Source organism: Hippocampus bargibanti, linkage group LG06 (assembly GCF_051943395.1).
Source record: "Hippocampus bargibanti isolate YZ-2025 linkage group LG06, ASM5194339v1, whole genome shotgun sequence".
NCBI lineage: Eukaryota > Metazoa > Chordata > Actinopteri > Syngnathiformes > Syngnathidae > Hippocampus > Hippocampus bargibanti.
In genome coordinates, this window is record NC_142739.1 from 20,948,760 (window position 1) to 20,962,681 (window position 13,922).

The 13,922-nt window shown below is 39.2% G+C and overlaps 1 protein-coding gene across 3 annotated transcripts in view; it reads right to left on the minus strand.

Moving 5' to 3' along the window:
• The window catches only part of kcnn3 (potassium intermediate/small conductance calcium-activated channel, subfamily N, member 3), a 107,106-nt gene that overhangs the window by 71,373 nt on the left and 21,811 nt on the right, over nt 1–13,922 (minus strand). For all 3 annotated transcript variants that reach the window (XM_088998594.1, XM_088998596.1, XM_088998595.1), the window contains exon 3: nt 3,122–3,217. In XM_088998594.1, the coding sequence (XP_088854720.1) occupies nt 3,122–3,217 (96 nt within the window). The remainder of the gene's footprint in view (nt 1–3,121; nt 3,218–13,922) is intronic.

The window sequence follows — 13,922 nt, forward strand, 5'->3', positions numbered from 1 at the left end:
TTCATGTCTAGACTGAGAACATCCCCGTTAATGCTTCACCGTCACATTTTCCTGAACTCCTCCTGTGATTTCATCAAACAGAATCATCTCACGGAAAGGACAGAATGTTACATCTCTCGCCACCGTAGCTTCTTCATTCTGACGCTATGCGTAGCCTCCACCGCCGGCGTGGGTGGATGGAATCAAAAATCCTTCGTTTATTATTTCATCAATGACTCCTCAGCCGTGTACTACTCCAATGGATGCCGTGTACAGTGCACGGCGCCGGTAATGGACATTTCCAAAAGGGGGATACACTATGATGTCATGTAAGCAAGTCATGGCATTAAACTCGAATGAGGCTGATTGGATGATTGTGGTTTCGCTGATGGGGAGTAATAGCTGAGTGTGGAGGGTAGCGGGGGGTGAGATGGACATTCATGACTTCCCGCAAGGCTCACATCAAGAATTGGTGTGCAATGAAGGATGAAAACACAGGGAGGGCCTACTGTTGTATTCGTCCAAACAGCCAAATCACATATGATTAAGCATGAAGGCACACGTGGATCAATTGCTAAATTTTAAGCCGCGTTTAGCGATTCGGTCATTAATGACATTAAACGGTGAGGCGGACACACACCTGGAACCCCCGCTCTGATTGCAGGAAGGAGCCTGAGGGATAGAGCGCATTAGGACGGGAATAGACCTCCATTGGGACAGCCGCACGGCGAGGCAAAACGCATAGGTCGCACACCGGCATGATACTTTAGCATTGTTAGCATGTCACACCGTTTTTGGACGGAATGAACTTTTCGATTGCAATGCTGTCTTTTGTATCGATTACACTGGAGCAACCGCATTTGGCAGATTATTGTTCAAATGAATGCTACACACCTCACGATACGCCGGTACAACCAATGGCAATGTTTTACCACCCACCCCGTACCCCATTAAAATAAGGATACAACTATGATTACATCGCCATCCTGCTAAAATATAAGGTCTAAAAAATGCTTATTGTAACGTAAAAGTAAGAGGACAATGTCAGACAATACTTTATTTCCACATGGCCCATAATCAACTCATTCACTACCATTCCCAAATTTATTTGGGAATTGAAAATATGACGTAGAGCGCCATTCCCGAATTTGTTCAGGTTTTGTTTTTTCTTATTTGGGTGTCGATAAAACCCTAGCAATGTTTTCCCTTCCACAATGGGGCAGCATTTCCCTTTTTTCCATGTTAGCGCTATGTTCCCGCTTGTTGTTAAAGCGCTATATAAACCAATATGTATGTATTGCATTGTATTTTGGACAGCTTCCTTAATTTCAAGCTCATATTACTCCAGACCAAAATCATTTTGGAATGAACTCTTTTTTTGAACACTCCAGAGCAACAGAGGGAAGCATTAAGCGTATATCCACAAGAAAGTTTGGACACCAATAATGAGTTAAATCAAACAACTATGACTACTACTACTCCTATGCTACATTGCGGTGCTGTTATTGAGGCTTTACTCCATTCGCAGCATTACATATGTGACCATAAATTCACAGAGATTAGGTATTTTTCTTCTTTCAAAATCGGAGCAGTAAGTAAATATGTATTTATTTATTTATTTATCACTCTCACATATATTCCGCCTTTCTGCGAGAAATGAAGATCAATCGCAGCAAGACGGAATATATGTGTGTGAATGAGAGGGATCCAAGTGCAAGAGTGATGCTACAGGGAGAAGAGATAAAGAAGGTGGAGGATTTTAAGTACTTGGGGTCAACTGTCCAGAGTCCATGGAGAGTGTGGAAAAGAGGTGAAGAAGCGTGTCCAGGCAGGCTGGAGCGGCTGGAGAAAAATGTCAGGTGTGATGTGTGATAGAAGGGTTTCAGCTAGGATGAAAGGAAAAGTGTATAAAACCGTGGTCAGACCAGCCATGATGTTTGGACTGGAGACAGTGCCACTGAAGAAAAGACAGGAAGCAAAGCTGGTGGTAGCAGAGTTGAAGATGTTGAGGTTTTCTTTGGGAGTGACCAGGTTGGATAGGATCAGGAATGAGTACATTTGAGGGACAACTCATATTAGAGGCTTTGGAGAGAAAGTCAGAGAGGCCAGACTGAGATGGTTTGGACATGTCCAGAGGAGAGAGAGTGACTACATCGGGAGAAGGATGCTGAGTCTTGAACTGCGAGGCAGGAGACCGAGAGGAAGACCGAAGAGGAGGTTTATGGATGTGGTCAAAGAGGACATGAAGGTAGCTGGTGTGAGAGAAGAGGATGCACAAAATCGGGATAGATGGAGGACATTGATTCGCTGTGGCGACCCCTGAAGGGAAAAGCCGAAAGGAAAAGAAGAAGATCCACTCTCTGCATTATGCTGTGTGCACACAACAAAATAAATAAACAAATAAATAAATAAATAAATAAATAAATAAATAAATAAATAAATAAATAAAAGAAACAAGTCCTTTCAGCCACAAGACAATGTTCTTCATATCTTTGAATGGCTTATCTTAACTAGAATCGCTTGGTACATTGTAGCCAAAGGTCCAATCTTGGTGGATGAATGGACCTTTTAAATCCTTGATATTGTGCAAAGCGAAATTTAGTTTCCATGACTACTTCATCTTCGGGCGAATGTGTTTCTTCTTTGTCGAAAAGTAGAAGAAACAAGAGTCACAGCAACTAACTTTTATTTTTTACAACAAGAACATGGATTGAAAAACCACATGAATCCACGAGAATACAATGCGACGCTGGCTTTCAGTTGCGGTAAACCATAAATGACGACGCGAACATTGCCAACATTTCGTCATCCCCCGTCTTTGTCAGCTGCGAGGGAGCAGAGCGTGCTGCAGGGATATTTATGCATGTAACCTCTAATTAGCTAGCGATTATCTAAACTGTGCAGTTCATGTAGTTACCCTTTTGGGTGGATTTTATATTTAATGACCGTTTTGTGTTATATCTATCTTTGAGTTACATGTTCCTAATCTCTTGATGATTAAAAAAAAAAAACATACTCCTTGGATCCAATGTTGTGTCCGGTAAGTTTTCAAAAGCAAACAATCTGTTTGGGACAAAACTAAACACATCGGGCAACTGACGCCAGATCTAACGCTGGAATATGAGCAAGTGAGTCATTTTACCTGAACCTCCCGTGCGTGATAGGCGATGATGAGGCCCAGCAGGATAACTGTAGACAGGCTGATCAGACACTTCAGGGCGAGAGAATACATGGAGCTCTGCAGGGGGAAAGACAGAAGGCTGCAGTATCGGTAGAAAACACACACACTCACGCACACACACACACACGCAGACACACACACACGTTTTTGCAACATGGTGGGTACTTACTGTGTAAGGCATGAGGCCCGTGAGGACCGCATTTTAGGTCCCCACGAGGAAATGACACGCCACCGGTCTGAGTGCAGTCAAGTTTGAGTCGTCACATGGTAGCAAAAATGAGAAAAAAACAGACACACATACACTCACACACAAACACACACAGTCACTTGTTTTTCAACATGACGGGGACTTAGTGTGTGAGGTATTGGCCGTGTGAGGACCGCATTTTAGGTCCCCACAAAGCAACGACTTCCGTCTGGTCTGTGTGCAGTCAAGTTTAAGTCCTCGCATTATACAAAAAATTAGACACAGACACACACACACTTGTTTTGTCAACATGGTGTGGACTTAGTGTGTGAGGTATTGGGGTCCCCACAAGGCAACGTCTCCCGAATGGTCTGTGTGCAGTCAAGTTTAAGTCCTCGTGTTATAGAACAAATGAGACAAATAGACACATAAACATACATAAACACACACACACACCAACAAGCAGAAAATATTATGGCTTTTTACATATTGGGTCACATTGGGGTGAGCTGTTGTCCTGCTTGAGGCCGACAATTGCCAAACGGATTTTCAAAGGCAGCTGAGAAGTACTGCACCCTGTCAATAGTGCTCAGCTGTTGCGCTTTAAATCTTCTGGTTGTCTGCCTTCACAGGGCTTATAATCAATACAGTGGGGACTTTCAATCAATACAACTCATCACACTTCTGGGGGTTTTCCTTCAGACCACCTCACCCTCTCTCCTTGGCTATGGTTGACATATGCAAAGCGAACTGAACTTGGGCTCCATACGTACAGTACATACAGTCAAGACTACAGCTAATTTGACTGATTCTTTGGCTTTTGGGGGGAATAACAATGAAGATGAAGAGATTCTGATCAGGAATCTGCTCAGAAAACTGAAGTATTTGAGAGTTTAGGTGTCACTCCTTCAGACTTTCTATGGCTCTATGGTGGCTTGTGGCTTCAGTCTTTCATTGTGGCATAGTCTGCTGGTCAGGCAGTAATCTCAGCCGGAGAGAGAGACAGGACTGATTGACTTGTCAGATGAGCCAGGTCTGTCCTGGGTTTCTCCCTGGACCAGTTCTTAATCTTGTTGGAGCCATTGATCCCCCCCCCAGTTTCAAATGCTCATTCACCACCGTTCTTTCAATGACTGTACCCACTAACTGCAGATGAGACTGAGGGGTGGACCTCTGTGGCAGAGGATCCACCGATCCTCTGAGACCTACTCACTGAACCCAGTTTGAGAACCACTGCCCTGAACACTCTGGAGGCGGTGGTCAACAGGAGGATGCTAAGCTAAGAGTTCTAAACAGTCCACAACCATATTTTTTTTTTTTTTTTTTTTTTTAATACTCATCATTTTGACTCTCCGTTTGTTACGTTTCCAAAGGTTTCTGCCAAATGCATTTCATCACTCAAGAAAGCATCCTCAGCAGACGCCAGGTATCATAGCTCATTCAATGAGATAAAAGAAAGCACACACAATTGGCGTGAGGACATTTTGAATTCAATTCTTCGACTCAATTTCTACAGTCAACATAGAAATAACGTCGCATATAAGCGCGTAATTTGCAGCAATGCCTCACATTCCATGAGCTGGACTAACGTGAGAGTGAGTGAATCGTAGCCATTAAAGATTGAAGGGCAAGCTCTTTTTCTCTTGCAATGATTGGCCATGCCTTAAAGAGCATTAACTCCATCGTAAGTCTCCGAGTGCATAAATATATTCACGCTACGTGTACATTGAATACTCAAGCAGCTGAGTAGGCAAGTAGTTAGCATATCCGCCTTACAGTCAAGTAGGTCTTTGAATGTAGCTCCAGAGTTCGTGTCATGTACCCTTTGCTGGTGAAAGTCTGTTGGCAGGGAGATCAACTGAGCCATGAGCAAGACGAACCCGATTCAAAATTGACACTTTTTTATCCATTCATGCCATGACATGGATTGACATGGCATGCAATTACATGTTCTTCCACTAGTTGGAAGAAGGTACAATTAGCACGCTTATTCAACGGCTGAAATTCAGACATTATTGTTATAAATTCTCCTTTTAACCACTATACCAGGGACATGCTAAAGAAAATAAAATGTAAAAATGCATGATGACATGAATAGTGAAATATTTTATCTTTGTTTTTTTTATGTGAAAAAGTCCTGCATCTTATTCCGATTTTGTATTTAACTCATTCACTGCCAGACGTGCAAACGTGTCCAATCCAGTGCCAGGGTTTTTGTCATTGTCACTTGAATTCCAGGACCCACAGAATAATAATAATAATAATAATAATAATAATAATAATAATAATAATAATAATAATAATAATAAAAATAATAATAATACATATCATTTATTTTTTTTGTGTGGGTGAGCAGCGGCAGCCATTCGCTCCAGCATTCACTCTGAATATTGAGTTTTAGGACTACATAAACATTCAATTCAAGATAATAAACCTTAGACTCTCTTCTTTCATCAGAAAAAAAGAGTTAATTCCTAAATAATATGGGTCTGGAGTAATATGACCTTGAAATAAGGGTGGCTGTCCAAAATACAATGCAATACATACATATTGGTTTATATAGCGCTTAAACAACAGCTGAAGGTGGAACAAAGCGTTAACATGGGAAAAAAGGAAATGCTGCCACCTGGTGGGAAAGAAAAAAACACTGCCAGAGGCCATTGCCAAAGGCCATTGCCAGACGCCATGGCCAGCCCTTGATCGGCACCCAAGCATGAAAAAACATAAACCCGAACATATTTACAATTCCCGAATAAATTTGTGAATGGCAGTGAGTGAGTTCAAATGCGAGATTCCGCAAAGACAAACTTCGGACCGTAATACTGTCGTAATTGTTTTATGTTTGTATATTTTTAAAAATACAATTTAATATAACCAAACCAAAATAAAATATTTTGGTTGAAACGGGGTATGCATGAGCTCAATAAAGCTTGTGAAAAACATGACATCCCAGCGGCCTATTAACACCTTCAAAAGCTTCAAACACACACACACACACACACACACACGCGCGCACGCACACACACACACACACACACACACACACACACACACACACACACACACACACACACACACACACACACACACACACACACACACACACACACACACACACACACACACACACACACAGCTTCAGCTCATCTTAATATGTTTTTTTTTCTTCTTCATATCCGATTGCTCTTCGGCGTCAGCACAGAATAAGATAATGCGCAAAAAGTTCATTTTGAGCGAGCCCTTGTGGAGAAATTTAACACACTCTGGGGTGACACTATAGATAATTTTCTTCATTAGTTTAACTACTGTGTACTTCACAGCTTTACCAGAGGCTCACAAAAGCACCTGGAGAGAGTAAGATTGCGCCGTTGTTCATGGCCAGCTGCGCGTGTGTTGAACTCAAGGCTTGATAATAACCCACGTGCAGATTATCAGATAAATGCGGAGCGATTTGGAATCGTGGCACTCAAATACAATAATTGATAAAAGTCTTCTCTGTGGGCTTCTCATTAGCTGTGGGGGATTGAAGACAACAGTAGACAGATTAATAAAAAAAAGGTAACCAAAGCATCATCTCATGCCACTCAAGGATCTCGTCCCAAAAATTTGCGCTTGAACGCACCACACAAACAACAGCAGATGTCCTGCGACCGTGTGTTGCGGATACCAACACTGCCAGGTTTGCAGTCATATCCAAAGCCCTCTCACATCATGCATAGTTCCAATTGAATTGGAATGGAATATGAAAATATTCAAAATAGATGAAGTGAGGATAAAACTATACTGCCATATTTTCCGGTGTGTAAGGCGCACCAGAGTATAAGGCACACCCCCAATGAATGGTGTATTTTCAAACTTTTTCCACATATAAGGAAAACCGGACTATAAAACGCACCTTCAATGAATGAAAAATGTGTTTTCTAAAGCAGAAAAATAAATCAAAATATGTAACAAATACATGTTACCATTATATTATTGTACAATAAATGGGAGTTGTGCATCATGTAAAAACAATACAAAGAATGAAAAATAAAAATACCAGTCATTTAATCTGCTACTCCATCCTCATATTTTTTTTCACCCTCTTTCATTCATTATTGTTCTCAGAATCCAATGACATTTGCTTTAGTCTGCATATGTCTTCTTTTAACTAATTCCCTGCCAGACGTGAAAAAATGTGTCCACTCTAGTGCCAGGGTTTTGGTCATTTTTCACTGAAATTGCGGGACCCACAGAATATTGAGTTTTAGGACTACATAAAACATTCAATGCAGCATAAGAAACCTTAGAATAGGGGTCGGGAGCCTATGGCTCGCGAGCCATATATGGCTCTTTTGATGATTGCCTATGGCTCGCGAGCCATATATGGCTCTTTTGATGATTGCCTATGGCTCGCCGATAAATCTAAATAGATAGTCTCGCTTTTTCGCTGTTCATTTCCTGTTGGGGCTGCAGTTGGCGGAAAGTGCAATTTTGATTGCACTTTCTGTGTTTTTCATTAACTGATTGAGCCGAATGGGTGGGATTTTCATCCAGATGTTATTTATTGTTAATGAATTGGGCTGAGAAATGTGTAAGTTGAAGCTCACTTTTTGACGGGAACAAGTTTTCTTTCCAAAAAGTCCAACATATCCACATGGCACTCTGAAAACAGTCAAGTCAAAATCAATCGAACAAACAAACAAACAAACAAAAAAACAACAACAAACATATAAATACATAAATAAGTAAATAAATAAATCAAAAAGGATCAAACTAATTGTTTGGGTTAGTTATTTGATTGCACAGTTATTTGATTGCACATGTTGATACAGGTAAACGACCCTTTAAATGAGCCCGACGAATATAGTTCAGATTGAATGAACTGGAAGATTCACCTTTGTGGACAGTAAAGGTTCTGATTCTAATTTGCAATGAAACAATACCATCGATGAAACAGTCGAATGTCAGTGACATTTTAACAAGCCCCATGTTAACGTTAGCATCAATATACTTTTGTGAGAAGTATATTGCATAGCAAGCTAATGAGCCGTGTGCAGGCTAGCTTGCAGTAACTTCGCGTATGGACCCGGCAAGTTGACTTTCATTTCGATCGTTTGGCTGGATTTTTACCAATCACGAGGAACGGAAAACCATTCATGTTAACGGTGAGGACTATCACAAAGTTATTATAAATAATACATTCTGACATTTTGTTGATAAGTGGCCGCGCGTGCGTGTGTGTGCGTGTGTGTGTGTGTGTGTGCACGTGCGCTCGCATGTGTGTGGCTCTCACTGAAAAACATTTCTAAATATTTTACTTTTATGGCTCTCTTAGTCAAAAAGGTTCCAGACCCCTGCCTTAGAATATCTTCTTTAATCAGAAAAAAAAAAAATAATTCCTAAAGTATATGGGTTTGGCGTTATATGAGCCTGAAATGGGGGCAGTGTGTACAAAATACATTACAATACAATACATATATATTGATTTATATAGCGCTTTAACAACAGCTGAAGCAAAGTGCTAACATAGACAAAAGAAAAATGCTGCCCCCTCGTGGGAGGGAAAAACATTGCCAGAGGTCTGACCAACGCTTTACTGGCACACTTTTCAGCTCAAAGTTTATTTCAAGCTTACTTGGTTGTAGAGTTATCTGCATTGAAAGTGGGAATGGCTATATAAAAGGTAAATGCTGCCCCCCCCCCCCCCCCCCCCCCGTGGACGGGAAAAACATTGCCAGAGGTCTGACCAAAGCTTCAAACGCACCTCCCGCCTGGGACTAATTCAGGAATGGCACTCCACGTCATGCTTTTCAATTTCTGAATAAATTCGGGAATGCCGCTGAAAAAAAAAACAGAAAAAAAACAAAAAACTGGACACTTGTACTGTAAATATGGGTTGATGCAATACAGCTACATATATCAATATGCCTTTCTTGATACTTTCTATGTACAGTTTTTTTATGAAACGGTTTTGCACATTTACAGTATACAGTTGACATTTTTATTTTACTATGCTTAGAACAGGGGTGTCAAAGTCATTTTTTGCCACGGGACACATTGTAGTTATGGTTTCCTCTCGAGGGCCGTTATGAATTTGGGGAACCCATTAGAATGTTTAAATCCCTTCAAATATTACATATAGAGCACACAGCAAATTAATGAATAACTCGTTTTCAAATCTGAAGTCAAGAATAATGACTTTTATTGTGGTTGACATCCAAAAATTTGAAATTTTGGCTCAGATTTTAGCAATCATCATGGAATTTAACAAGTTTGATTTGCTTTTGCGGGCCGAAAAAAATGATGTGGCGGGCCGGATTTGGCCCGCGGGCCTTGACTTGGACACCTGTGGCTTAGAATATCTTGTTTTTCTCTCTTTTCACCCCCCCCCCCCACCCCATCCCCTTTCAAATTGCTGTTGTGGACTGCAAATTTCCCCATTGTGGGACAAATAAAGTTTTTATGATTCTGAATGAGTTAAAATGCTCTCGAGCAAGACACAAAACTCCCAGTTCCTCACGGTGTCGCATCATCAACAGTAGCCAAAATGGAACTGTATAGTGCAACTTAGCAGTTTTTTTTGACGACGATACTAGTGCAGCGTGTTCTACCGGAAACAAATTCCTTGTGTGTTCTACATACTTGGCAATAAAGATGATTCTGATTCTGATCTGATCATCAGTATTTGAATGACATAACAGAAAACCACCAGTGGATTTTTGCCTGTTTTTCTGCCACTTCATCCTCCTGTTTGGTTGCTCTGAGAATCTTTTGTGCATCATCCCCTGCAACACGTGCCACCGTATGCGGAATGACTGCAGCGTATCCTCATAAAAGTTAATCACTTTTTTCTCCTGTTTAATGTTATGAGCGCCGAGTTGTACTGTTGGGTTTGTTATTGAATATACGGCCTCATATTTCCATATTGTAATTGAACCCAGCTTATGATTAGTTCGCCAAAGTAAAAGAAGTCGAGCGACAGCTCATTTCCTCTTCATTCCACACTGTAGCCACTTGTTACAGCCAAATATTAACGCACATTATTATTTTTTTGTTGCCCCAAAACAATGCCGCTGCCGTGACTACTACCACCCAAATCAAATGTTTACACGAGCGCCAAGTCAGAGTCTTAATTTAGTCTGTGACTCCTCTCCCCTCATGAGATGATTAAGCACAATCTGCATTGGTTCACGAATATATATTGCAAGTCAGCGTCCTGGAAAATAGAGTGTGTCAGTATGTTATCGTGTCTATGGCAGCGCCACCAAAATGTGCGTGTTGGCCCAAATCGGTGGAAATGCAACTGCATGTAAACACACGCGAGCTGCAGGGTCATCATTTTGATGTCACGCGTATTATGGGGAACGTATTTTCATTAACTGATTGAGCCGAATGGGTGGGATTTCCATTCAGATGTTATTTATTATTAATGAATTGGGCTGAGAAATGTGTAAGTTGAAGCTCACTTTCTGACGGGAACAAGTTTTCTTTCCAAAAAGTCCAACATATCCACATGGCACTCTGAAAACAGTCAAGTCAAAATCAATCTAACAAACAAACAAACAAACAAACAAACAACAAACATATAAATAAATAAATAAATAAATAAATAAATAAATAAATAAATTTGATCAAAAAGGATCAAACTAATTGTTTGGGTTAGTTATTTAATATTGAATTGTTTTCCCAAAATATATTTACCAAGAAAACATTTTGAGGTTGTGTATTACAAAGGTACCTATTTTGGATTTTTCATCAGACTTTACATCTGGTAAATTTTGGCTTTTGTTTATTAGAGTCAGTTAGTTTGACTCGATTATTTATTTAGTTTTTGTTCATTTTAGTATTTTTTTTAATTTCAATTAAAGCAATCTTTGTAGAGTCTAATATAAATAAATGCAAATAACAAACAAACAAAACAACAAAACAATAAATAAATGAATAAATGAATGAATAAATAAATAAATAAATAAATAAATAAATAAAAATAGTCCACAATTACCAAACAACTTTTTAACCCTCACTGTATAGAAGGATAGAAAAAAAATAGCTTTTAAAAGAAACTCAAAAACTTCAGCATTTTTTTTAAATTGACAGGGTCGAATACAAAGCACTTTTTGTCTTTAATTATAATTTTGGAAACATAAGATACAGTTTCCGTTTATTTTCTTAATCACTCACATTTATTTGTCTATCAATCCATCCATCCCTATCTATCTATCTATCTATCTATCTATCTATCTATCTATCTATCTATCTATCTATCTATCTATCTATCTATCTATCTATCTATATATCTAGCTCGCTATCTAGCTAGCTATCTAGCTATCCATTTATTTCTGTTTATTTGTTTATGTGTTATTTATTTTTTCATTTTCATTTCAAAATCACTTGTTAGTTATCGTTCATTGTAATAAACGACTCAACTATGATGCAAAAATGTCTCATGTGAATATAAATCATGCCCTGAAGTAAGTTGAAGTGAGTTAGCAGTTGTTGTTTGTTATGAGCCACCGCAAAACACAGACTGATTTTGGCTCAAAGCTCAAGCTGCCTTTTTATTTTATTTTTTATTTTTTGGTCTCACTCTCCCTCTCATTGCAAATATCTCATTTGTGCTCACTGGAGCAAAGTGGCTGCAAAAGAAGCGCCGCTTGTCTTGTTAATGAGAAAAATACCCAGTTCGGCGGCTGGAAACACACTGTCACACCAGAGAGTTTCACCCTTATTCGATTTTAACTCATCTTTCGTTTTACCTTTGTTGTTCTTAGCTGTTTTTAGTGGCAAGGGGGGGGGAGGAATCAGTTTGAGTCTGTAGGATTCAACTGGATAGTATTTTAAATTTTAAGAGGTTAGAGGCTTGGGAATGTATTATTGGAGCTGTATTCGTTTCTACACAATATTATCAGATTTAATAAAATAAATGCACAATCATTTTTTGATTGCCAGAGATTCACTTCACAGTTGTGTTATTTTTTATTGTGGCTGTACTTTGAAGTAGGGAACAACTGTACTGCGAAGTTATGAGTTGTGTAGAGAGTGGTTTGTGAAAAGAAAAAAAAAAGTTCTTTATTAATAAATAAATAAAAAGAAAATTACTTTTTGACAGTGTCACACCTTCCACTGCTTTTTTTATTTAGCTTGAGAGCAAAAATAAAACAGGTACGGAAATTAATCGGAAGCGGAGGTTGCTGACTCCTATTTAACATCAATTTGAATGTGTTTGGTAAATTTTCAACTCAGCCGCCAACTCAGTGATAGGAGTGACAGGTGTGCACAATTCCGCAACTGCACAATGTCAGTTTTTGGCATGTTTTGACTTCCTTCCTCAAAAATTGAATTAAAAAGAATCACTTTTGAGTTGTACACGTTATATATCCCATTCAGGAGAAATGGGAAGATTAATTTATTATTTTATTGTTGGATATGATATTTTCTTTATGTACAGTACTTTGTATTTATTTATTTGGATTTGATTGGATTATCCTTTATTAGTCTCGCAGTGGAGAAATGGAAAAAGGAACAAAGGAGAAAAGGAGAAAGGAAGAAGTAGGAAAAAAAACAAAGTACAGGAGCCGCTGTAAAGGGAGCCATCTTGAAGTCAAAATAACAATAAAAATACTAATTAACAAATAGTACTAAATAACAAATAATGTGACACAACACAAAAGACAGACGCAGTCATTCAACCTTAAGCGCTTTCTGCACCCTCTTTGTTGTATGAAGCTGTTTTAGAGAAGAAAGAAACGAGGATCAAAGCATCCTTTTCACCAGTGGATCAGGGACGCCATGGTGAAATGTGCATGTCTGCTACAAGCTAAATTTTGAAATCAAACAAGAAGCTGTAGCATCCATTGACGAAAAGAGATTCTCACATCTGCCGTCCCACGTAAATCCGCTTCAATTCCAAGCCACGACACTTCCACATACGCAATCTGACTTTCCACTGTTCAAATCCGGGAGATAGGGGAAAAAAAGATCAATGCGTATTAGACTCATGAGAAGGAAAGAAAAGGCTCACGATCCAAAGCAAACCACATCATGTGTCAATCATGGTGTCGGGAGTGTTATGACATTAGCAGCGAGACGTGAGCACAAATGGAACATGAGAGCCGGTGTTTATTGATGATGTAACAAGATGAATTTGTGATGTGGATGGGACGACTGCTCACAATTGCCGTTAAAGTGGGAGGACAGATGGATAAGGACTGTGAACATACCGTGAAAGCAACTCAATACTTTCCCAAGGTGAAAAAAAACAGTGACACTTTCTATTTCTGAGTTACTTTCAAAATAAAATCATCATTCAAGGCGAGGAAATAGAAATTGATACCTCGGTTTTCGACCATAATCCGTTTCAGAAACCTGTTAGAAAACCGATTTGTTCAAAAACCGAAACAGCACTTTCCATTAAAATCAATGTAAAAAATCTTAATCCGTTCAAAGTCTAGAAAACAACTTTTTAACTATTTAATCGCATAAACCAGATAAAAACTTAATAATAGAGCAGGTCAGGTGTAAAATTCTATAAAAACAAACTTTTATTTTCCCCAATTTTTAACATCAACATTAATATCTGTACATAAAAATATC